The 25817-nt window shown below is 47.7% G+C and overlaps 1 protein-coding gene across 13 annotated transcripts; it reads left to right on the top strand.

Annotated features, from left to right (window-relative positions):
• The first annotated feature begins 842 nt into the window (after window positions 1-842).
• On the top strand, window positions 843-25817 carry LOC114791151 (focal adhesion kinase 1-like). Of its 13 annotated transcripts, none has more exons than XM_028981726.1 (37): window positions 843-925; window positions 4509-4535; window positions 4831-4857; window positions 10955-11166; window positions 12301-12467; window positions 12547-12634; window positions 12717-12796; window positions 12868-12930; window positions 13098-13152; window positions 13581-13721; window positions 15651-15728; window positions 15805-15909; window positions 16010-16130; window positions 16208-16250; window positions 16331-16374; window positions 16564-16581; window positions 16709-16756; window positions 16904-16924; window positions 17548-17645; window positions 17730-17817; window positions 17916-18016; window positions 18228-18343; window positions 18419-18519; window positions 19273-19362; window positions 19452-19656; window positions 20367-20475; window positions 21058-21066; window positions 21228-21314; window positions 21423-21536; window positions 21615-21701; window positions 22451-22498; window positions 22842-22878; window positions 22951-23057; window positions 23205-23213; window positions 23302-23457; window positions 23538-23618; window positions 24313-25817. In XM_028981726.1, the coding sequence occupies exons 1-37, from the start codon at window positions 889-891 to the stop codon at window positions 24520-24522; spliced, it is 3228 nt and encodes a 1075-aa protein (XP_028837559.1). In that variant the 5' UTR covers window positions 843-888; the 3' UTR covers window positions 24523-25817. The 13 variants fall into 13 exon arrangements, 12 of the variants coding, with proteins under 12 accessions (XP_028837559.1, XP_028837558.1, XP_028837564.1 ...); XM_028981725.1 differs by having other exon boundaries at window positions 16205-16250; XM_028981731.1 differs by lacking the exon at window positions 16564-16581.

Raw genomic sequence — 25817 nt, 5'->3', positions numbered from 1 at the left:
TGTAAAAATAAGTAAAAAAATATATATACAGGGTGGGCCATTTATATGGAAACACCTTAATAAAATGGGAATGGTTGGTGATATTAACGTCCTGTTTGTGGCACATTAGTATATGTGAGGGGGCAAACTTTTCAAGATGGGTGGTGATCATAGTGGCCATTTTGAAGTCGGTCATCTTGGATCCAACTTTTGTTTTTTCAATAGGAAGAGGGTCATGTGACACATCAAATGTATTGGTAATTTCATAAGAAAAACAATGGTGTGCTTGAACGTAAATGTATTCTTTTATGAGTTATTTACAAGTTTCTGACCACTTATAAAATGTGTTCAATGTCACCAACCATTCCCATTTTATTAAGGTATATCCATATAAATGGCCCACCCTGTATATGTAATTGAATGTAAGAATCCTGTGGTGGGAACTTTCTGCTGCTTTTTCAGGTCTGCTGTGGAAGGTCTGCCTCCGGAACTGTGCTGACTGTGGTGGATTGATGCACCTTGCATCTGATCACACATAATCCAGCTTTATCCTGAACATGAACGTTTTGAACTTAAAGGGAGGACTTTGCTTTACTTTTACGGCAGTAAAATGTTCACCTTGGGTTTGGTGACCCACTGCATAGCCCGATATGGCCTCCACAGAAGAACGAGCAGCACTCCTCAGAGCCTGGAACCGATGTGGACGCTGCTCTATGCATAGTAGGCCACCCGTGGACCCGCCTTGCGGTCTGTCTTCTCTGACAAGTCGCAGCAGGAGAGGTTGGGGGTGGAGAAAGTGGGCGGGAGCAGGTGAGCTGCCTTAAGGGCCCGAGGGCCACGGCCTTTGCTGTTTGACAGGCGGACGGAGTGGTGGCAGCACAGCCGCCCGCGAGGAGCTGCAGCGTAACCATGCAGTTCTGGAGTTTCCTCAGCTGCGCTCATGGAGGTAGGTTTCTCTGCAACACCTCACTTGGGGTACAGCAGTACCCCATGCCCAGCCGGCATGCTTGATGTCGCAGGTATTCGTGTAAGATGCTGTTTCGAACTCGACGCAACATGACTTCATGTTTCACATTTTTGTGCAACCAGAGGATCCCGGCTCATTACAAATGATGGCTTGAGGGCTGCATTCTTTTAGCTTTAAATTTGGGGTAGAGCTTCACTCTGTCTCAGTCAAGATATAGGAAAATATATTAAATATGGTGTAAAACGAGTCAGAAGAACACAAGAAAATTATGGGGGGAAAAAAATGATAGGACACCACTAAGCGCTTGGAGGAAGTGAAACTAATAATGTAATGTTGGCCAGATCTTGGGAATAAATCCAGGGGTTCTGGCTTGTATTAACTTTCATTCTCGGAACCACAGTGAGCCTGCATCGACTGTGGTGTACCCCAAGCGTCAGTTCCAGGATCATTGTGAAAGCGAAGTGATTGTCATTGTGATACACGGCACTGAACACGGTGCACACAACGAAACGTGTCCTCTGCATTTAACCAACACCCTTGGTGAGCAGTGGGCACCAAGACATGTGCCCGGGGAGCAGCGTGTGGGGACAGTGCTTTGCTCAGTGGCACCTTGGCGGTTCGGTATTCGGTACACTAACATATGCCGCAAAGTGAATAAGGTTTCCGGCATTACTTTGAAGTCATGTTAGAATACACATTTGGCTGTACACCATCTACACCTGTTAAGATCTTGTTCAAGGCTGAGGAGCTGAGGTGGCCCAGCCTGGACAGTGTTGAAAGTGAAGTCCTGAGAAGAAATGTAATCTTTAGCATTACAATTTCATTCTGCACACCCAGAGACGAAGTCCAGTTTCTTATTTCTTCCACACACCGGCAAGAGCGAGACACGGACATGTCATTATAACACACACATCTTTCTTGAAAGTAACTTCCGTAATTTCAGTGCTTAAAATATTGGTATTTTATATTTCTGCTCCTTACATCTGCCTACATTAAATTTTGCATATCAAGCCAGTCTGTAATTAGTTTGTGACTCAGAATTAGTGACACCTCCTAGTTTTATGTTTTCAGTGGACTTCACCAGTTTGCTGTACATGTTGGTATCAAAGTCATTCGAGGGAGGTAGTAGCCTAGTGGGGTAAAACCTGTGAACCAGAAGACCCAGGTTCAAACCCCACTTACTACCATTGTGTCCCTGAGCAAGTGTCTCCGGGGGGGGGCACGACTGTCCCTGTAACTACTGGTTGTAAGTCGCTCTGGATCACTGCTTTGATTTTTAGTGTGTGGGACCGCATCATTGCCCTTATTTAATAGACCATATTTCATACATTTCCTGGAATTAAAATGTTCTATTTATACCTTGCTTACGTTTTCATTTTTTCAGTATGGTTGTTGGACAGTACCCGTAAAAAAAGCGAATTAAATGGGGCAGGATTATTGTATTTGGTAATCTAAATAAATCCGTACATATTACATAAAGTATGACAAAAGTATGTACATTTTTTTCGTTGTCAGTGTCTGGCGTGACCCCTCATGAGTTAATAAAAGCAACTGTTGGTTGTTTTCCCGACATGAACTGAGCACTTCAGGTCTTCAATGCAGCACAACTACGCAATAACGAGCTGAAGAGCTTTGGGTAGTTTTGGTAGTCTGGGACCTCTGCTGTGAGACGTCTAGTCCTGTTAGAAATATGTACAGGGTTGAAAGCAGGAGGAATGGTCCTCCTTGAATGAGATGGAGTGGTTGTTAAATCGCACGTTTCATGATGTATGATAGAATTGTCTTGAATCACAGCGATGGAGTCTGAATTTTTACGCCTGATGGTGGAGGAACCTTCTTTTTATTAGCTCGTCAGTTGACCCAAATGTCTGATGGCAGTAAAATATGGAACCTGCTCATGTACAGCGGCTCTGTGAACTGGACTGGAAAGGGGACTGAAATCTGGACCTTCAGCAATGCCACCATTTGAAAGATGTTGGATTTTGGGACCTAGACAGACATCAGGAGTGTGTCTCATTCTGAGATGTTGAGATGTTCCTCTGTTCTCTGCCTGTAGGGGCCTGTCTGCGTTGGTGTGCAACTACCACATTGTTACAGACACAGATTATATCTGCAGCCCACACTTCTTCAGTGGGCCTTGGCTCCCCAGACACCTGAGTAGATTATTTGTGTAACTTGAAGGTGTTTGTGGAGGAGCGAAGGGTTCCTCACCTCCTTATTCCACCATCAGGAGAGTAGAACTCAATTCTCAATCCACTGCCTCAAACCAGCAGCTGGCTGTGTTTATTGCAGATCAACCCCACGGCTTCACAAGTGAACATTTTTACACACAAGTGAAAACGCTGGAGCTGAATAAGGTGTGTGTGCAATGTGTGTATGTGTGCCTGTAGAACTGTTGTAATGCTGCACTGATCCCTGGTCAGTGAGTTACGGCGTGTCCAGACTTGTGTGTTTCCCTCCTGATTGGTGGATATGAACTCTGCAGCATGTTTACTGACTCACAGAATGTTCAGAATGTCAACGTCACAGACACACAAAAACACAAACTTTACACAACACAAAACCATCCACACCAAATGCTATCCACACCACAACGTACAACCTGAATCTACACAATATCTACACCATACACAGCAAACCAACACAGAACCACATCACAACACTCACACTAAATATACACAATATCCACACCATACACACACTAAATATCCACACACATCACACACACTAAATCTACACAATATCTACACCATACACAGCAAACCAACACAAAACCACATCACAACACTCACACTAAATATACACAATATCCACACCATACACACACTAAAAATCCACACACATCACACACACTAAATCTACACAATATCTACACCATACACAGCTTACTAAAGTTTTAAAGTGAAGTGATTGTCACATGTGATACACAGCAGCACAGCACACGGTGCACACAGTGAAATGTGTCCTCTGCATTTAACCATCACCCTGAGTGAGCAGTGGGCACCATGACAGGCGCCCGGGGAGCAGTGTGTGGGGACGGTGCTTTGCTCAGTGGCACCTTGGCGGATCGGGAATCGAACCAGTAACCTTCTGATTACGGGGCCGCTTCCTTAACCGCTAGGCCACCACTGCCCCACAGAACCACATCACAACACACTAAATCTACACAACACAAAACCATACACGCTATCCACACCACAACGTACAACCTAAATCTACACAATATCTACACCATACACAGCAAACCAACACAGAACCACAACACACACACTAAATCTACACAATATCCACACCATACACATAAATACATACATATTAAATACATAATTTAGTATTTAAGACGGTATTATTGCCAATCATTTAACACATTTTTGTTCAATCCCACCTGGAGACAATCAAGGTTCAGTGTCTTCAACAGGAACCAAGGATGGTAAGTGGGGTTCGAACCTCTAACTTTTGTGGTTCGTAGGGAAGTGTTTGTGTGCGAGAGAGAAAAAAATCAGTGTCGTCTATGATGAGTTTTAACAATTCAGTGAAGTGAACTTTTCTGTCTCTTTTTCAGACCTCTCACGGATTTCCTACTACACAGGTGGGTGAACCGTGTGCACGCTGATCTCTGGCCTGTTCAGTATTATGTTCACACAAGCAAGTCAGAATGTAATAAATCTGGTGATGGGACACGTGGCACCAGACGACGTGCTGACCTGAAATCAGTTAACAGCAGCAGAGATACACAGGAGACATCACGATGACCTTCACACAGAGCTAGAATTTACAGCTAGAGGGCGCTCTAACAACAGCCAATCCCAGCCCCTGTAGCTTTTGTGTGTGTCTGTGTGCGAGAGAGATCAGTGATTTATTAAAATATTTTTTCTTTATTTCAGACTTTTCAAGGATTTCCTACTATACTGGTGAGTTTTTGACCCTGGCAGGAAATAAACTGAAATGGAATAGAATCGAATGTGTGTATATTTATAGAGTTTTCAGACCAGAGCCTTGGGTGACATCCGAGCGGAGCGTGACATACTTTCTGCTGGTGTGGAGGTTAGGATGCTCTCATTGGTGAGACTAGTGGCTGTGGAGATGATCTGATTGGCTGAAGAGCCTGGATTTAGGAGGGTTTGGTGACTGTGGGGACAGAGGCGTGTTCAGGGGCCGCTCGTCACGTCGACTCCCTTCTGAACCGCCAGTGAGGTCACTGACCAGACTAACATATTTATGAGCTGCCATAAGCACCGCGCATTCTGTGTGTCCCTGAATGTCATGCCCGGGGTTCTCATTTACACACACACACACACACGTTCTCTCTCTATGGCCTCCCTCCCTCCCTCTCTCTAGCTCACACACACCCTCCCTCCACACACTCGGCAGGATTCTCTGCAGCAGCAGTGGCGTGTTCCGGATATGATCAGGTGCTGCGGCGCGGAGCGTCCCTCAGAAGCGCCGGAGGATTTTTCTGCCTTTGGAATCTGCGTTTGAGGCGTTTTCTTGTGGCCGCTGGCGTGGATGAGACGTCTAACCACCGCGAGGGCACGAAGACGGCACAGCGATTCAAAGCCACTTGCCGAACTCTGGCCACTCCCCTGGGACCCTTGACCTTTGAACCGACGGCCTCTATGCCACCTCAGGGGTGCGGTGCAGCCACGGAGACGCAGGCTGGGCCATGGTGCCGAGTGGCTGTAGCCCTTTCCCCCTCTGCTGGACACGTGGAGCGTGTGTCTACTCGTACCCGCCGCCACTGCCCAGTACGTCCCCCTCGCGGCGCGCCCCATGCTGGGTGGGGCTGAGTTTTGGTGTATCAGCGTATGCGTATGTGTGTGTCTTTGTAACACTGTTTCTCCGAGTAGTGGAAGTAGTTTCGGCGAGATCGGCATTTGATTTCGTTTCTGGGGCTTAATTCCCATTGGTCCTGGACTGATTGGGCCCCGCCTGCAGTCTGGTAACTAGGCCAGGGACCAAGGCAGTGGCAACCTCTTTTGAGGGGGGATTGGGCGTTGGGTATCCAGGTAAAGATTGAATGGTATGAGCATGGCTGATTGGTGGAAGAGGAGCTACAACCGACAGATTGTGATATATATGCTGCCTTTATCCAAGGTGGACTATTCAGGAATCCCCTGCACGAGTACCCGATTCTGTAATCTCTAGATCTAGAGCTGTCAGGAGAGAGAGTTTTATATAGATCTTATCCTTTAATATAGGATCATAGTGTTTATCATAAATAAATATGCCCATAAACCTAGAAAAAGAAAAGAATGTTGTTGACATCAGGGCAAGTGAAGACGGGTCCACTGCTGCAGGCCTGACCTCTCAGATATCAGAAATTAGCGAAGAAGTGGTTGCAGCTTTTTCTGCTGCTTTTCTGTTCTGTCAGATTACAGGAACTCAGCAACACCGGAGAACCCAGGATGAGAATCAGCAGGAAGGCATCCAAGATCACAGCCTAAAAATCCCATCAACCGCACAGAAATGTTACAGTTGAAGCTGCACAATTAACCTTATTCTTGTATGTAATATTTGATATGACCTCACATTTGTGATGTCAGTGCAACCTGTGTGTGTGTATGTGGTAGAGAGAACGTGCCTCAGGAAAGGTTGATGTTGTCCTGCCTGTGTCCTTTTACCAGGTCTAACGGCTGTAAATGTTGATGTCCTTCTGTGAGGTCTCATCTGCATAATGCATGTCTGATGGAATGTTGAGTTTCTGCTGTGTAACAGAGTCCTGAAGTTCAGTTGTGGAGCAGCTGATAACCTGTAAGACAATTGTAAGTAGGGCTGCGTAAAACAACATAAAAAAAAAATAAAAAATTTAATCCAGCGATTGCTTTTACACCCCGTCGGTTAATCTAACTATTCATTTTCCTATTCATGTTTTTATTCTCAGGTATTTGATTCTAATTTATCAATTTACACATTCTAATTAAATTCTTAACATTCCAATATATGTTTATTTCTCTTAAACTCAAAACTACAAAATAAATAAAAAGAGTATTTTGCATTATTTTAATGTTAAAGGTAGAATTCGGTAAAAAATTAGAACCTAACACTACTTTCTCCGAGCAATTGAAAGAATACAATAACCAAAGTAAACTTGGGGGCTTTTCAATAAAAACAAACAGAAGCAATGAAAGCCGGCAGCCCAATATGGTGCCCTTCCTGAAAGAACAGAATTTAACAATCATGCTCTGTAGTTCGGCTGTGGAGCTGCCATGTAACGGGGTTGGATTCTGTAGTTCGGCTGTGGAGCTGCCGCATAACGGTGTTGGATTCTGTAGTTCGGCTGTGTCTCTGCCGCGTAACGGGGTTGAATTCTGTAGTTCGGCTGTGTTGCTGCCGCGTAACGGTGTTGGATTCTGTAGTTCAGCTGTGGAGCTGCCGCGGAACCGTGTTGGTTTCTGTAGTTCGGCTGTGGAGCTGCCGCGTAACGGTGTTGGATTCTGTAGTTCGGCTGTGGAGCTGCCGCGTAACCGTGTTGGTTTCTGTAGTTCGGCTGTGGAGCTGCCGCGGAACCGTGTTGGTTTCTGTAGTTCAGCTGTGTCTCTGCCGCGGAACCGTGTTGGATTCTGTAGTTCGGCTGTGGAGCTGCCGCGTAACCGTGTTGGATTCTGTAGTTCGGCTGTGGAGCTGCCGCGTAACCGTGTTGGATTCTGTAGTTCGGCTGTGTCTCTGCCGCGGAACCGTGTTGGATTCTGTAGTTCGGCTATGGAGCTGCCGCGTAACCGTGTTGGATTCTGTAGTTCGGCTGTGGAGCTGCCGTGTAACGGTGTTGGATTCTGTAGTTCGGCTGTGGAGCTGCCATGTAACGGGGTTGGATTCTGTAGTTCGGCTGTGTCTCTGCCACGTAACGGTGTTGGATTCTGTAGTTCGGCTGTGGAGCTGCCGCGTAACGGTGTTGGATTCTGTAGTTCGGCTGTGGAGCTGCCGTGTAACGGTGTTGGATTCTGTAGTTCGGCTGTGGAGCTGCCGCGTAACCGTGTTGGATTCTGTAGTTCGGCTGTGTCTCTGCCGCGTAACGGTGTTGGATTCTGTAGTTCGGCTGTGTCTCTGCCGCGTAACGGTGTTGGATTCTGTAGTTCGGCTGTGGAGCTGCCGCGTAACCGTGTTGGATTCTGTAGTTCGGCTGTGTCTCTGCCGCGTAACCGTGTTGGATTCTGTAGTTCGGCTGTGGAGCTGCCGCGTAACGGGGTTGGATTCTGTAGTTCAGCTGTGGAGCTGCCGCGGAACCGTGTTGGTTTCTGTAGTTCGGCTGTGGAGCTGCCGCATAACGGTGTTGGATTCTGTAGTTCGGCTGTGTCTCTGCCGCGTAACGGGGTTGAATTCTGTAGTTCGGCTGTGTTGCTGCCGCGTAACGGTGTTGGATTCTGTAGTTCAGCTGTGGAGCTGCCGCGTAACCGTGTTGGTTTCTGTAGTTCGGCTGTGGAGCTGCCGCGTAACGGTGTTGGATTCTGTAGTTCGGCTGTGGAGCTGCCGCGTAACCGTGTTGGTTTCTGTAGTTCGGCTGTGGAGCTGCCGCGGAACCGTGTTGGTTTCTGTAGTTCAGCTGTGTCTCTGCCGCGGAACCGTGTTGGATTCTGTAGTTCGGCTGTGGAGCTGCCGCGGAACCGTGTTGGATTCTGTAGTTCGGCTGTGTCTCTGCCGCGGAACCGTGTTGGATTCTGTAGTTCGGCTGTGGAGCTGCCGTGTAACGGGGTTGAATTCTGTAGTTCGGCTGTGTTGCTGCCGCGTAACCGTGTTGGATTCTGTAGTTCGGCTGTGGAGCTGCCGCGTAACCGTGTTGGTTTCTGTAGTTCGGCTGTGGAGCTGCCGCGGAACCGTGTTGGATTCTGTAGTTCGGCTGTGGAGCTGCCGCGGAACCGTGTTGGTTTCTGTAGTTCGGCTGTGGAGCTGCCGCGTAACGGTGTTGGATTCTGTAGTTCGGCTGTGGAGCTGCCGCGGAACCGTGTTGGATTCTGTAGTTCGGCTGTGGAGCTGCCGCGGAACCGTGTTGGATTCTGTAGTTCGGCTGTGGAGCTGCCGCGGAACCGTGTTGGATTCTGTAGTTCGGCTGTGGAGCTGCCGCGGAAACCGTGTTGGTTTCTGTAGTTCGGCTGTGGAGCTGCCGCGTAACGGTGTTGGATTCTGTAGTTCGGCTGTGGAGCTGCTGCGTAACGGTGTTGGATTCTGTAGTTCGGCTGTGGAGCTGCCGCGTAACCGTGTTGGTTTCTGTAGTTCGGCTGTGGAGCTGCCGCGTAACCGTGTTGGATTCTGTAGTTCGGCTGTGGAGCTGCCGCGTAACGGTGTTGGATTCTGTAGTTCGGCTGTGTCTCTGCCGTGTAACGGTGTTGGTTTCTATAGTTCGGTGTGTGGAGCGCGTAACGGTGTTGGATTCTGTAGTTCGGCTGTGGAGCTGCCGTCTAACGGGGTTGGATTCTGTAGTTCGGCTGTGTTGCTGCCGCATAACGGTGTTGGATTCTGTAGTTCGGCTGTGGAGCTGCCGTGTAACGGTGTTGGTTTCTGTAGTTCGGCTGTGGAGCTGCCATGTAACGGGGTTGGATTCTGTAGTTCGGCTGTGGAGCTGCCGCGTAACGGTGTTGGATTCTGTAGTTCGGCTGTGGAGCTGCCGCGTAACGGTGTTGGATTCTGTAGTTCGGCTGTGGAGCTGCCGCGTAACCGTGTTGGATTCTGTAGTTCGGCTGGAGCTGCCGCGTAACGGCGTTGGATTCTGTAGTTCGGCTGTGGAGCTGCCGGTAACCGTGTTGGTTCTGTAGTTCGGCTGTGCTGTCGCGTAACCGTGTTGGATTCTGTAGTTCGGCTGTGGAGCTGCCGCGTAACCGTGTTGGATTCTGTAGTTCGGCTGTGGAGCTGCCGCGTAACGGTGTTGGATTCTGTAGTTCGGCTGTGGAGCTGCCGCGTAACGGTGTTGGATTCTGTAGTTCGGCTGTGGAGCTGCCGCGTAACCGTGTTGGATTCTGTAGTTCGGCTGTGGAGCTGCCGCGTAACGGTGTTGGATTCTGTAGTTCGGCTGAGCTCGCGTAACGTGTTGGATTCTGTAGTTCGGCTGGAGCTGCGCGTAACGTGTTGGATTCTGTAGTTCGGCTGTGGAGCTGTCGCGTAACGGTGTTGGATTCTGTAGTTCGGCTGTGTCTCTGCTGTGTAACGGTGTTGGATTCTGTAGTTCGGCTGTGGAGCTGCCGCGTAACGGTGTTGGATTCTGTAGTTCGGCTGTGGAGCTGCTGTGTAACGGTGTTGGATTCTGTAGTTCGGCTGTGGAGCTGCCGTGTAACGTGTTGGATTCTGTAGTTCGGCTGTGGAGCTGCCGTGTAACGTGTTGGATTCTGTAGTTCGGCTGTGGAGCTGCCGCGTAACCGTGTTGGATTCTGTAGTTCGGCTGTGGAGCTGCCGCGTAACGTGTTGGATTCTGTAGTTCGGCTGTGGAGCTGCCGCGTAACCGTGTTGGATTCTGTAGTTCGGCTGTGGAGCTGCCGCGTAACGTGTTGGATTCTGTAGTTCGGCTGTGGAGCTGCCGCGTAACGTGTTGGATTCTGTAGTTCGGCTGTGGAGCTGCCGCGTAACCGTGTTGGATTCTGTAGTTCGGCTGTGGAGCTGCCGCGTAACGGTGTTGGATTCTGTAGTTTGGCTGTGGAGCTGCTGTGTAACGGTGTTGAATTTTGAAGTTCAGGGATTTCATTGCATGTTACTTTCAAATGAAAGATCTTGAATCTGGACCACTGTCCTGGACCCTGACATTAGAAGTGAGCTTTAGGAGGTCACCCAAGTAGGTTCAGTATATATTGCCACAGTGTAAAGCCAGGAACCATATGGGGCACCTCTCAGTAACACAGAAGTTTTAGTACAGGAGACACAACACCTCTGCACATCTTGCATCTTTTCCCTTTTTAATTATTACTGCTCTAACCCTTGTCCCCCATAGTAGATGGTTCTGATCGGCATCTGCAGGGGACGATGCCAGAGATGTAGACCTGCTATGAAAAGCTGTAGAATGTTCAGATGGTCTCTGTTGTACTTTGACAGAGTGCGATGGACATGTAGCTCCTACCAGTGATGCGGCAGCACAGACCCCTGACCCCAGCGTGAGCCACGGGTCGGACAGGGCAGTGAAGCCACAGCACGGTTGTGGGGGAGCTTTGGAGAACATGTTGAAGGTCTTCCACTACTTTGAGACCAACAGTGAACCCTGCAGCTGGGCCAGCATCGTCCGGCACGGGGACTCCACCGACGTCGGAGTAGGAGCTTTACACCCACACAAGCAAACAGTACATCCAGAACGTATTCACAACGCATCACTTTTCCCACGTTTTGCTATGTTACAGCCTTATTCTAAAATGGATGGATTTATAATAAAAAATACGGGGAAATCGCATGTATATAAGTATTCACAGCCTTGGCTGGGCCACTCAAGGACATTCGCAGAGCTGTCCTGCAGCCACTCCTTTGAAAGATGAACTGTCTCTGTGCATTGCTGCAGTCATCTTTCCTTCTATCCTGACCTGGCCCAACCATGCTTCACTGTAGGGGTGGTATTGGCCTGGTGATGGCCAGTGCCTGGTTTCCTCCAAACGTGATGCCTGGCATTCATAACAAAGACCAGAGAATTTCATTTCTCATAATCTGAGAACCCTTCAGGTGTCCAGGCAGACCTCCAAGGAATGTCTTCCATCTGGCCACTCTATTATACAGGCCTGATTGGTGGATTGCTGCAGAAATGGTTGTCCTCGTAGAAGGACCTCTGGAAATCTGTATAGGTGGCCAGCTCTAGGAAGAGTCCTGGTGCTTTAGAACTTCTTCCACTTACAGATGATTGCGCCCACTGTGCTCATTGGGACCTTCAAAGCAGCAGAATTTTTTTCTGTAGCCGTCCCCAGGTTTGTGCCTGGAGACAATCCTGTTTCGGAGGTCTACAGACAACTCCTTGGACTTCATGCTTGGTTTTGTGTTCTGACGTGAACTGTCCACCATGGATCGTATGTGGACAGGTGTGTGTCTTTCCAAATCAGGTCCAATCAAGTGTTTTTCCACAGGTGGACTCCGATTAAGCTGCAGAAACATCTCAAGGATGATCAGGGGAGACAGGAGGCACCTGAGCTCAGAGTACATGTGCTTTCTCAGTTTTTTTACTTTTAGTAAATTAGCTAAAACCTCAAGTACACTTTTTTTGTCATTGTGGGGTGTTGTGCGTAGAATTCTGAAGAACAAAAAAATCCATTTAATTCATTTTGGAATAACGCTGTAACATAACAAGATGTGGGAAAAAGTGATGCGCTGTGAGTAATTTCCGGATGCCCTGTATGCACACACACACACACACACACACACACACACTAGTGCATCTGCAAATATTGATTGTGTTTTGTTCACAGGGTGTCATTCAGAAGATCCTGGAGGTCCACCGGGTGAAGTTCATCTCATGCTTTGGGCTGCGGCTCAGTGACCTGAACTCCGGTGAAGTCCACTGGCTCCACCCCAACCTGCTGCTGTCCCACGTCAGAGAGCGATACGAGCGGCAGCTCCCACGCGACGAGTGGAGGTTATTTCGATGCACTCCCGATCATCTGACACTTTTATTCTCTGCCTGGAAACGCAACTTCTTTTAAATTCCCTTTCAGGTACGAGTTGAGGATTCGCTACCTGCCGAAGGGCTTTCTGAGCCGCTTCAGAGAGGACCAAGCGACGCTCAGCTATTTCTACCAGCAGGTGAGCAGGATTCCCACGACCTGCAGCCGTGTTCCAGCCCCAACGCAGGTTTCGCTGTGAAAACTGTCTCTCTGGTCCTCAGGTTAAAAGTGACTACATGCTGGAAGATGGAGGGCAGGTGGAGCAGGATGTTGCGCTGAAGCTGGGCTGTCTGGAGATCAGGTGAGGAAGCTGCGTGGGGTGGGCGGGGGATCAGTTTTTTATCTAATCAGAAGATTTGTTTTCCTTCTCAGGAGGTATTTCAGGGAGATAAGAGGAAATGCTCTGGACAAGAAGTCCAATTTTGACCTGTTGGAGTAAGTTGGATATGACAGTTCCTGTTTGTGATGAAGGATGTGAACTTTAGTCCTTATGCTCAGCTGTTGTGCGTGTCGGCTCTCCGCCGTCATTCAAGCGTAAGGCTGCGCTCATGTGATCATGCAGTCATGTGACCTCGCACCTCCCGCCTTGGTTTTTCATACAGGAAGGATGTGGGTTTGAAGAGATTTTTTCCCAGAAGTTTGCTGGAGTCTGTGAAGGTGAGAGCTGAGGGGTGGAGTCCAGACACACACACACACACACACACACACACACACTCCAATGCTCATTTGTTCTCTCCAACAAACAGAAATAGGTCATTGTCTCTCCTGGGAGTGTGTGTGTGTGTGTGTGTGTGTGTGTGTGTGTGTGTGTGTGTGTGTGTGTGATAAAGGGTTGTACAGAATATAGATGATCATGATGATTATCGTTGGTAGATCCTGTGAGGTTCTGGTTCTGTGTAAACAGATGAAGGTGGTGTTCTCATGCTCAGTTATTAGAAAAGATGACCTGCGATCAAAACATTTACAGCATTTATCATTTAGAACATTTAAAACATTCACTCCAGTGACAATATCGTGGGTATTTGCGTTCTGCTGAGGTTCCTCGGCTCTGCTCATGGTAAACGTTGATGTGTGTGATTCTGCAGCCGAAGATGCTGAGGAAGCAGATTCAGCAGAATTTCCAGCAGCTGGCCCACCTGGACGAGGAACAGAGCGTCCTCTCCTTCCTGGAGACCCTGTCCCCCCTGCTGCGCTTCGATAAGGAGTATTTCAAATGTGCCCTGGGGGTGAGTGCCTTTCGCCGTGACCTTTTCCTGACCCACCCTCAGGGGGCACAGAGCATCGTGTCACCTTCTCAATCCACAGCTGATCTCACAGCATTTTACAGCAATGAGATGAAATTATGGTGAATTCCAACAATCTGCTGAAGGTGTATCATTCAATTCATTTACATTTACCAGAGCGCCTTACAAACAGTAGTTACAGGGACAGTTCCCCCCTGGAGACACTCAGGGTTAAGTGTCCTGCTCAGGGACACGATGGTAGTAAGTGGGATTTGAACCTGGGTCTTCTGGTTCATAGGCGAGTGGGTTACCCACTAGGCCACTACCACCTCTTCCTTTCTTCATTTCTGAGTTGATCTCAACAGTTACTTGTATGAGGCAGCGGTGGCCTAGCGGTTAAGGAAGCGGCCCCGTAAACAGAAGGTTGCTGGTTCGAATCCCGATCCGCCAAGGTGCCACTGAGGTGCTACTGAGCAAAGCACCGTCCCCACACACTGCTCCCCGGGCGCCTGTCATGGTGCCCACTGCTCACTCAGGGTGATGGGATAAATGCAGAGGACACATTTCACTGTGTGCACCGTGTGCTGTGCTGCTGTGTATCACATGCGACAATCACTTCACTTTAAGAGTTTGGATTTTTGTGTTCTGTTCTCTGTTCAGACCTTCAGCAGTGATGTTGAACACGTTTGTAATGTTGTTCATGTTGTAGATGTTGGAATCAGCACCATGGTTATTCTGATCGCCACATTCCATAGTTTCTTTTATTCTTTATTAAATGTGATTAACTGAGATTTATAGTATAGAGAACGACACAAATACTGGTTTTGATATTTTTGTCAGTTGTTTCTGTTGTGTATGTAATTATTACTACAAGCATTTTAGAACGTGCAAAGGCTTTTATTGACAATTACATCAGGTTTATATAGAGAGTCAATATCCGCAGTGTCGGCCCTTTTTTTCAAGGCCTCTGAAATTCGCCCTGACAGGCTGTCAATCAACTTCTGGGCCGAATCCTGACTGATGGCGACCCGTTCCTTCTTAATCAGTGCTTGGACCGTCAGAATTTGTGGGTTTTTGTTTGTCCACCCGCCTTTTGAGGGTGGATTAAGGTCCGGGGACTTTCCTGACCGTGGACCCAAAATGTCAATGTTTTGTTCCCCGAACTTCTCCTTAAATGGTCGATCGTTGCCTGTGAAGCCCTTTTTATGCAGCGCAGTGACGACTGCACGTGTTTCCTTGCAGGTTACCATGGTTAACAGAGGAAGAACAGTGATCTCCAGCTTTTAAAGCATGCAGTCTGCTATTCTCAATCACCCTTCTGCCACTCACTCACACACTAAGTGCCCCCCCCCCCCCCTCTCTCTCTCTCTCTCTTTCTCTCTCTACCTTACACTCACTACCTGTAAGTCTGTAATCAACATGGATTCTTCTGCTGCTGTTCTTCTGTTTTTTACTGTGCAATAATTCACTTGTTGACTCAACGTTTTAACGTTTTACATAATGTGCAATAGAGTTAAAGTGACGTGATTGTCGTTGTGAGACACTGCAGCACAGCACATGTGCACACAACAAAATTTGTCCTCTGTATTTAACCATCACCCTTGGTGAGCAGTGGGAACCATGACAGGCGCCCGGGGGGCAGCGTGTGGGGACGGTACCTTCATCAAGGAGACCTCAGTAGCACCTTGGCGGAACCTTGGGGAACCTTCTGATTACGGGGGCCACTTCCTTAACCACTAGGCCACCGCTGCCCAAATGCTGCCTTAGCCATTACTACATTATTTTTATTACATTTTTATATATACTTATTAATGTACAGTGTATGTCTGTGTCTCTGTGCACTTGTTGTATGTCTTGCATGAGCAATTTCCTTCGGGACTAATAAAGTTTTCTGACTCTGAATCTCCCCTCTGATGGCCGTCTGTCTGACAGTCCAGCTGGGTGATATCGGTGGAGCTGGTCATCGGCCCTGAGGACGGCATCGGCTACCTGACTGATAAAGGCTCCACGGTGCGTGTGTGAACGCCCGGGCTCCAGGTTTGATGGCTGCTGTTGGTACTGACCCAGATGCTGGTTGTGCCCCCAGCCCACGCACCTGGCCACGTTCTCGCAGGTGCAGAAGATCGAGTACAGCTGCAGTGAGGAGCGGGGCAAGAACCAGCTGCTGCTGGACGTGGCCGGTGCTGCCGAGGTGAGAACATTTAAATTAAATAACATTCAGTTTGCCACAACTGAATCCAAAGCATTGCGTGTGTTTTCTGTGTGTGTGTGTATGCCCCTCCCACCTCCAGCCTCTGAGTGTGACCACATCGTCTCTGACTCTAGCAGAGAACATGGCTGACCTCATTGATGGCTACTGCCGGTTGGTCAGCGGGAGCTCACAGTCCTTTATCGTCCATCGTGTGCAGAAAGGTACGCTTGACCTTTAACCTCCGCGTGACTCGTGGCGCTGAGCTACAGACTAACGCGATGCTGTTTCCACCCAGCAGAGGGAGAGCGAGTTCTGCCCTCCATCCCCAGAGCTGCTCCGAAGTGAGTGATCTTTGCTCTCATTGGCTGAGGCTTCTGTGTGCTCTGTGTGCCAATCCATGTTTTTAATGTTTCCTGCTCAGGACCTCCATCCACGAGAGGCAAACCAAGGCCTTCCACGTTTCAGGTACGTCGCTGGGCTGTGCTCTGACCGTCTGGTACCTGACCTGAGTTCAGCTGCACATCCTCCTCACTGAAGTCATGTGACGCTGTGCTTGACGACGTGCCGTGGCGCGGCGCCCTCTGGTGGAGCAATAACTAAACTGACCTCCAGTCTCTTCTCTTCTCTTCCTCACGTGTGCTTTCGGATGAACAGATGGTGTTAGTGGTGATGGTAATGAACACACTGATAAATCAGGGTGTAAAGTGTGTGTGTGTGTGTGTGTGTGTAAAGTGTGTGTGTGTGTGTGTGTGTGAGGGCACGCGCATGTTGATCCTCTTTTGCATTTGTTTCGAAACAGATGATTACACTGAGATCATAGATGAAGATACCTACACCTTTCCATCCAGTAAGTTCTTGATAGGATCGCAGCCTCTGCTCTGTGTGTGTGTGTGTGTGTGTGTGTGTTGCTGTACACAGTTGGGGTTTACTGGTTGAACTGGTTTTGCTGATGTGTGAATCGACCATCGTTTCTTTAACACCGTCTGTGTTGCAGAGTTCTGTGGATTTGTTCCAGGTAAAGGTCCTTCTGTCTTTGAATCGCATGTGTGTGTTTGGATGTTCTGTGTGCTTCTGATGTGTGCATGTTCTGAACTCATGTAGTGCTGACTATTTTCACGATGTTTCATGAAGGAGAAAGACTCATAAGAGTAATAAATCTAGCATGTTCAAACTGAATTTGTTCTCTGCTGATGGGGAGCTTGACGCTCTCCTGCGTTCTTCAGGATGGTCGCAGATTGAAAAAGGGGGTCCAGTCTGTTATAAAATTGCTCATTTTTACAGTTTAGTGCTTGTAAGACATGAGGCAGCGTTTTATGGCCCAAACATATACAAAGCAAAAAAACCCACTAAGACCTGATATGGCCTAATAAACAGGCCCCGAAATGTACATTTCCCGACCAGGAAGGGACTGCCCCAAAAATTCAGAGAACAAAGAAGCACATGATTAGTGACAAACAAACTCCCTGTAAATCAATGTAAGGCCAAATGAAATGAAGCGTGTCAATCTGAATATGACTGTAAATTAATAATGCAGGTAGGTGGAATGTGGAATGATTTTACGACGTTGTCCACAGATCTGACCCATCTGACTCTGTATTTGCACTATGAAGTGAACGTGACACGGTCATCTCATTTCAGTCAGGGACTATGAGGTCGACAGAGACCGGATAGAACTCGGACGCTGCATTGGACAGGGACAGTTTGGAGATGTCCACCAAGGCGTGTACAAGATTCCGGTAAGGACATCCTCACCGGATGTCTTCAGACCCATAAAATGTGTAGAAATGGCCTTCACGCACAACATCTGTTGGGCGTTTCAGCAGGGGAACCCGGTTTTTGCCGTGGCCGTTAAGACGTGCAAGAGCAGCACTGCCGACAGTGTGAGGGAGAAGTTCCTCCAGGAGGCCTGTGAGTTTCTACTCGTTCCTTCTCCACTTCATGTTCTAAGTGCTGAAGGATTATGTAACTACTGGCAGTTTTTTTTTTGTGTGTGTGTGTACGTACAGTGACCATGCGGCAGTTTGACCACCCTCACATTGTGAAGCTGCTTGGTGTGATCACAGAAAACCCAGTGTGGATCATCATGGAGCTGTGCACTCTGGGAGAGGTGAGACAATCCTGCTGGAGAAGGTACAGTGTATAGAACCCATCACTCTTCAGTGAGCCCGACTAAAACGATACAAATTGAGCCCAAACCCAATCACATCGGTTCAGTCAATGATCAGTGAGCATCAGGAACTTCCGGTCTATAGTACCTATCCTTCCTGTATGATTTGTAGTGTGCATTCCTATAATTTTTACCCCTTTCGGCCTCACAGCTGCGCTCCTTCCTGCAAGTGAGGAGGTACAGCCTGGAACTGGCATCGCTCATCCTCTTCTCCTTCCAGCTCAGCACGGCTCTGGCCTATCTGGAGGGCAAGCGCTTTGTGCACAGGTAACTCCGCGCTGCTGTATTTACTGTCTGCCGGTAGCCCTGTTTATTAAGAGCTGCAGCCGGATTCTCCTGCAGGGACATCGCTGCTCGAAATGTCCTGGTGTCCAGTCTGGACAGTGTGAAGCTGGGAGACTTTGGACTGTCCAGATACATGGAGGACAGTTCTTATTATAAAGGTACAGCACAATACTCACGATTCGATTTGATTATGATTATCAATGCACCAATTCATCATGATGCAACCCATCAATTATTTAAACATTTACATCACATTATGTTTTAAAAAATGTCAGTGAGAATAGAGTTAAAGACTCGTTCACACATACATCTGAACTAGAGGTGTGAACCCTCACTGGTCTTGCGATTCGATTATGATTATCAATGCACCAATTATCGAGTCATCATGATGCAGCCCATCAATTATTTCAACATTACATCACATAATGTTTTAAAAAATGTCAGTGAGAATAGAGTTAAAGACTCGTTCACACATACATCTGAACTAGAGGTGTGAACCCTCACTGGTCTTGAGATTCGATTATGATTATCAATGCACCAATTATCGAGTCATCATGATGCAGCCCATCAATTATTTCAACATTACATCACATAATGTTTTAAAAAATGTCAGTGAGAATAGAGTTAAAGACTCGTTCACACATACATCTGAACTAGAGGTGTGAACCCTCACTGGTCTTGCGATTTGATTACGATTATCTATACATCAATTATCGATTAATCGTGATGCAGCTAACCAATTTTTTCTTCACCCTATGTTTTCAAATACGTCAGTGAGATTGGAGTTCTGCACTGCATTCATACAGAATTGTCCATATCTGCATTGCGATGCATCAATTATGAGATGAAGTACTCTACTGTACAGAGTAGAGTCGAACTGATCCGGACATTAAAGCCCTTCTGCCCCTCAGCTTCTAAAGGAAAGCTGCCCATTAAGTGGATGGCACCAGAGTCCATCAACTTCAGGCGCTTCACCTCAGCCAGTGATGTGTGGATGTTTGGTGAGTGTGGGTGGGGCATCATGTGTGAGGGTATGATGTGGCAAGTGTGACTTGTGTGGATGACTGGAGTTTGTGACTTTGTCTGACAGGCGTCTGCATGTGGGAAATCCTCATGTACGGCGTCAAGCCCTTCCAGGATGTGAAGAACAACGATGTCATCGGACGCATCGAGAGCGGCGAGCGACTGGCTATGCCTCCTGCCTGCCCACCCACCCTCTACAGCTTGATGACCAAGTGCTGGACCTACGACCCCAGCAAGAGACCCCGCTTCACCGAACTCAAAGCCCAGCTCTGGTCAGTGAGGGTCACACAGACTCTGAAGGGTTCACAAGATCAGAGTAACACCAAGTTCAGGTCCGGGGTCCAAATCCAGGTCAGGAGTTCAGTATCACTCATCCCAGGTTCAATGATTTCCAAAGATTCAACAATTCATTCCACACTGAGACACGAATAACTCACACTCAGGATCACGGCCACTTCCTGTCATCAGTGTGGAGATTTTAAATGTAACAGACACAGACACACCACCACGTTTTACTCTGAATTCGTGACACGCCTGGAGTCACGTCTCAGCCTTGGACCTGTACTGGCAACAGCTGCTTTGGTGTGTGTGTGTGTGTGTGTGTGTGTGTGTGTGTGTGTGGTCCTCATCTTGTCTGGTCATGTATGATCTGACACAGAAAGGAGCAGAAAGTGTTTCTGGTCCCCACAAACAAGCGTTGCTCTTCACACACACATCCACACATAGTGGGTCTACAGGATCATCTGACTGGGACAGAGGTGTACTAGCGGTTAAGGAAGCGGCCCTGTAATCAGAAGGTTGCTGGTTCGAATCCCGAGCCACTGAGGTGCCACTGAGCAAAGCACCATCCTCACACACTGCTCCCCGGGCGCCTGTCATGGCTGCCCACTCAGGGTGAAGGGGTCTTTAAATGCAGAGGACAAATTTCACTGTGTGCACCGTTTCACTTTTCAAATTTCACTGCAATGTTTCTGCTCCCCAGCATCATTCTGGAAGAGGAGAAGCAGCGGCAGGAGGAGCGCAGCAGAACGGAGGGCAGGCGGCAGGTCACTGTCTGCTGGGACTCAGGAGCAGACGAGGCTCCGCCCAAAGTAAGTCAGTGCGACACACCCACAGGTGCATACTGGGACCTGCCCAGTCCTTACAGACAAGACTCAGTCCAACCCATCGTGTTATAGAAGATTTACAGCATTATCCAGAGCGCATTACAATCAGTAGTGACAGGGACAGTCCCCCTGGAGACACTCAGAGTTGCTCAGGGACACAATGGAACACTGAGAGAAAAAAAAAATGGAAGTAATCTGTCACACCTTATATTTTAGCATTGCTGTAATGTGAGCAAACCTGCTGTCAGTAGCATTATAGTAAAGTAAAAAAAAATACTCATAAGCATAAATTAGTTTAAAAGAGCAAACTAATATTTTTAACTACTGTGATGAGAAAAACTAATTAAACAAATGACAGCTATGGTTTACTTTTTTTTATGCTTTACTGGTTTATAGGCGAGTGTGTTACTAGGCTACTACCACCCTACATTATTCAGATTATACATATGTGTCCAGTTACACACAATTGTAGCACAAAAACAAGTGTGTGTCCTTGTGTGTGTGTTGACTGCCAAGTGACTCTTCTCTCCTGTCTGCCGTTTTCTGTGCTGCTGTTGATCTGATGAGGTATTTCAGGTACTTTGCCTGAGATTGTTTTCCTGACTGAACCCCTCAGGTTCCTCTGACCTCTTATTTACCCCTAACACAGTTCCATCAGCTCAGCTTGAGAATGTGGGCGTATTTAGAATGTGTGTGTGTGTGTGTGTGTGTGTGTGTGTGTGTGTGTGTGTGTGTAGCCCAGCAGACCTGGTTATCCCAGTCCACGTTCCAGCGAGGCATTCCATCCCAGCCCCAAGCACATGGGCATGCAGAACCAGTATCAGGTAAAGACCACTGTAGTTCGTATGCAAACATCCATTCATACATCCATGCATGTATTTCATTCAGGAAGCTGAGGTGTGTGTGTGTGTGTGTGTGTGCTGTTACTGTAGGTGTCAGGATATCTGGGTCCCCACACCTACCCGCCCCACGTCCACGGGATCGACTCTCACTGGAACAGCGGCAGACCCTCCCCTGACACGCCCACCTGGTCCAGCTGCACTGAGGTGAGGTGTGGATTCGGTTATTGATGGGTGTGCGCGTGTGTTTCTTTGCTTTAATGACGTGTGTGCGTGTGTGTACAGGACTCTGGTGTGTGCGCTGTAGAGGAACAGATGAAGCAGATACAGGAAGAGCAGCACTGGCTGCAGCAGGAGGAGGGGCCTTTCTTGGTAATGGCGCGTCAACTCAGCGAGAGAATTCTTCTCCACCTGTATTCTTACTCCTTCTCACAGTACTAGGTGTAGTACAGGCAGTGTAAAGATGGTGGTGTGTGTGTTAAACATGAGCAAATTTCCGTAACCAGTCCTAACTGGACCTACATTAACTGTGGAATCTGATGAAGATGCCTCGGGTGTTGTCTGATCCAGGAATGTTAAGTGCCAATGCGTGATGTACTCAGGTGAGTGATGGGAATTCATCCGTAATTACTGGTGGCTGAAGAACGGAGGAAACGGTTACTCAACCGATTATTCATCGCGTCGGGTGGAGGGAGAAAAGGGGCGTGGCCAGGCAGGATTCAGAATCTCCCTGCTCCAGCGGACAGAACTCACACCACACACTCACACACCACAGTGCGCCATGCAGGCCTTCAGATCCTGCTTCGTGAAACCGGTACGGATGTAGCGACGTGACGTATGGACGTGCAGATGTAGCGAGGTGATGCTGAAGAAGAGCGCGTGTGACATTCTTCCGCCCTCATTATACTCTGTATTCGTTACTGTTACTGTTTTATACTCTGTATTCGTTACTATTCGTTACTGTTACTGTTTTTGTATTTAATGTTATTCTTATGGGTCAGAGAGTAACGTAATTTCAATTCTCTGCATGTCCTGTACATGTGGCAGAATTGACAATAAAAGTTGACTTGACTTGACTTGACTTGACTTGACTTTCTCCACCCGTCTGTTTCTCTGTACAGAAGCCTGACGTGAGGAGGTCCAGAGACGACTCCAGCCACCGGGGATCGGTAGGTTACAGTTTTATTCTACATTAGTGTAACAAGTGTTCAAGTGCCGATATGTAGGCCTTTCTCGGACAATATTTCTGACCCGGCACAAAAGGTCCTGATCTTGTTCACTAGTGTAGGGCATTTTCAGGATTTACATAAATGGATGAAAGGACCACTTGATAGTTATCTGAAAGTTAACTGAGTTCTGTCCTTAGTGCCAGGTTGAAAATAGTGCACCTAATCCTAAACCAAAATCCCATGAAGAGGTGTGTTTACCTCAAGTGTGTGTGTGTGTGTGTGGGGGCATTTTGGTTGAGTGACTAGTCTTGACCACTCTGACTGCCTTTTCTGTGTTCTTAAGACAGGAAACCAGCATGTCTACCAGCCTGTGGGAAAAGGTAAGGAGAGGGTATGGGTTTAAGGTGGGAGTGCTATGTACTGTGCTAGAAAAAAACCTCCTTTCTCCTCAGATCAGACAGGACCTCCGAAGAAGCCTCCCCGTCCTGGAGCTCCTTCACACCTGACCAGAGCGGTGGCCATGGCCCCCACAGACAGCAGCTACAATGAGGGGGTGAAGGTAACCACACGTCTTTGCTTCCTTCACCAGTATGCCTCAATCAGTGGAATGAGAGAACGTCTGCTACCCAGTTCTCGACTGACGGACCGTTTTCTCTTTCAATTTGCATGTTCTCCTTCAATCTTGAACCTGCGGATCTGTCTGTAGCCCTGGAAGGTGAGAGCCCGCCTGTCTGTCAGCAGTGTTCAGATAGTGTTCGCCATCTTGTATTTTGTGTTGGTGATCCCTTTTCCTGTGTGGACAGATTCAGCCCCAGGACATAAGCACGGGTCCTACAGCAAACCTGGACCGGTCCAGTGATAAAGTTTATGAAAATGTGACTGGGCTGGTCAAGGCTGTCATCGAAATGTCCAGCAAGATCCAACCAGCGCCTCCAGAGGAGTACGTCCCAATGGTGAAGGTGAGTGTGCGTGATGGTGGAAGCTCCACCTTCAGTCCCAGTTTCTAACACGTATCTGAAGCAGGTCATGTTTTTTTCAGGAAGTGGGTTTGGCTCTGAGGATGCTGTTGGCCTCAGTGGACGAGACAATCCACGTCCTGCCCGCTAGCACACACCGCAAAGTAATCCTTAACACCAGCGCTAACATTACCACATAGTAAAACTGACACAACCACTCTTATATTAACACTGACATGAACATTCACACTCATATAAGCACTAACATGGTTATCCTCACATTAACACTGATGCTACGATTCATGCTCACATTAATAGTGACATTAACATTCACACTCATATTAATACTGAAGCGAACAAAAACAATGATGTTGACATTCACACTGATATTAACACTGACACTAATATTAAAGGTCCCTTATCATGAAGATGTGACTTTGTGCGAGGATTGAACATTAATACGAGTTCCCCGAGCCTGTCTATGGTCCTGTGGTGGGTGGCTAGAAATGGCGAAAGGTGTAAAGAGCGGTTTGGCCGTTCTGATTCGCTGTTCGGAGAGCAGATTGGGAATTTGACAAGTTGAATGGTGTTGAATGGCGGATGCCCGCTCAACTTCCCAACTTCCATAGGCCGCTACAGGTTCGCAGTTAAAGCAACAGACACTGAACGGTGCATCCTGGGAAATCTCATTGTGGGACTGGATCAAAGTGGCTGTAATTCTGCACCAAGAGACGTCAGATACAGTATTAGGGGACGTTTAATGCACATCCTCACATTTACACTAACACTAATGTTACCACTGACGTTAACATTCACGTGACTCTGCTCTACCAGTGAAGATGTCCTTGTGATCTGCAGGTGGAGATGGCACAGAAGCTGCTAAACTCTGATTTGGCCGAACTGATCGGTAAGACAAAGCTGGCGCAGAAGTACGTGATGACCAGCTTGCAGCAGGACTACAAGAAGCAGATCCTGACCGCTGCACACGCACTCGCGGTCGACGCCAAGAACCTGCTGGACATCATCGACCAAGCACGGCTGCAGATGGGGCAGCCACAGCCTCACTGATGGGTGTGTGAGTGAGCGAGCGAGAGAGAGAGGGAGAGAGAGAATGCTACACCAGCGTGCTGGAGTCCCCTACTTTGGGGGCTACCAGAAGCGATGTCACTGCATCTCTGCTGTGGAATCTTGCGGCTGGTGCTGGATGAAGATCCTCCAGGGGTTCCGTAGACGTTGGCCTTAACGCTGCTGCTGCTGCTGCACTGTGGGATGCTGTTTGCTGAACATTGAATCATTGTCCTCTGGCCCACGGAAACATGCGATGACGGATTCTCTGCTGGTCACTGCATGGACTTCCCCTCCATCTGTTGTAAATTGAAAACATTTAATTTATTCCATGGCTGCTCTGGTTCGACCTGAATAAGGACTGATGGGTCTGATGCCTTTGGGTCTCCTACCCTTTTGTTTGTATGTGCTTCTGCGTAGCTCTATCTTGTACATGTAGCAGGAAAAACGGATGATATTTTAATGAAATGAATACCTTATTGCTCGTTTTTGTCAGCATTAAGTTGATAAATGTACAATAACTCTTTAAAGGTCGATGAAGAAAATCGGAGGTGACCCCTGCAGGGAGTGAGAGAGAAGTAAAGCAAAGAAAGAAAGTAAGAAATCTTACGTTAAAAATGTTACAAAGATCGCACCAGCAAAAAAGGAAAAAAGAAATCGGATCGTGTTTAACCCTCTGTTATGTGATCTTCGTTGGCTTCCGGTGTCTATAAAATGTATTTACTGAATTACGAGGCACCTTCATAAATGACGGACATTATAACCATCTACACTTTCTCTAGGATTAAAGAGGTGCCAGATGTCAGAATGCCCAGATTCAATAAGAAATCTGGTGGGGATGCAGCTTTTATTTATTGTGCTGCGGACCTTTTGAAAGCATTATCCATAGCTGTCTATCGTTTTTGGTCTACACCGCACTATTTTATTTTATTTTTTAAACTTTAGTTTGTTACTTTTTTATTACTTTTTCCCCCCCTGGTTTATTGTCTGTGGGGGGTTCAAGTCCCAAAGGTGCCACTGAGGTCCCTTTGAGCAAGGCACCGTCCCCCACGCACTGTCACCAAGGGTGATGGTTAAATACAGAGGACACATTTCGTTGTTCTGCACCGCGTACCGTGCTGTTTCAAAATACACTTTTCACTTTCTATTTTAAATATCCGTTTATTTAAATGATTTCACTTTTTTTTTTTTTCTTCCCTTTAGTTTGTTTTACATGGATTTTACATAAAGCACTTTGAGTTGCATTTCATGTATGAAAGGTGCTACATCTAAATAAAGCTTCTTCTTATGTGACCAGG

The sequence above is a fragment of the Denticeps clupeoides genome, chromosome 5 (genome assembly GCF_900700375.1).
Source record: "Denticeps clupeoides chromosome 5, fDenClu1.1, whole genome shotgun sequence".
Taxonomy (NCBI): Eukaryota; Metazoa; Chordata; class Actinopteri; order Clupeiformes; family Denticipitidae; genus Denticeps; species Denticeps clupeoides.
Note: the sequence above shows the minus strand (reverse complement) of the source record. Positions and strands in the feature narration are given on the sequence as shown.

Coding starts and splice junctions, on each gene's coding strand:
- LOC114791151 (XM_028981725.1), top strand. CDS start 889: ATGCAGTTCTGGAGTTTCCTCAGCTGCGCTCATGGAG. Junction 4,536..4,830: donor ACGGATTTCCTACTACACAG/GTGGGTGAACCG, acceptor TCTTTATTTCAG/ACTTTTCAAGGATTTCCTAC. Junction 22,879..22,950: donor CTACCAGCCTGTGGGAAAAG/GTAAGGAGAGGG, acceptor CTTTCTCCTCAG/ATCAGACAGGACCTCCGAAG.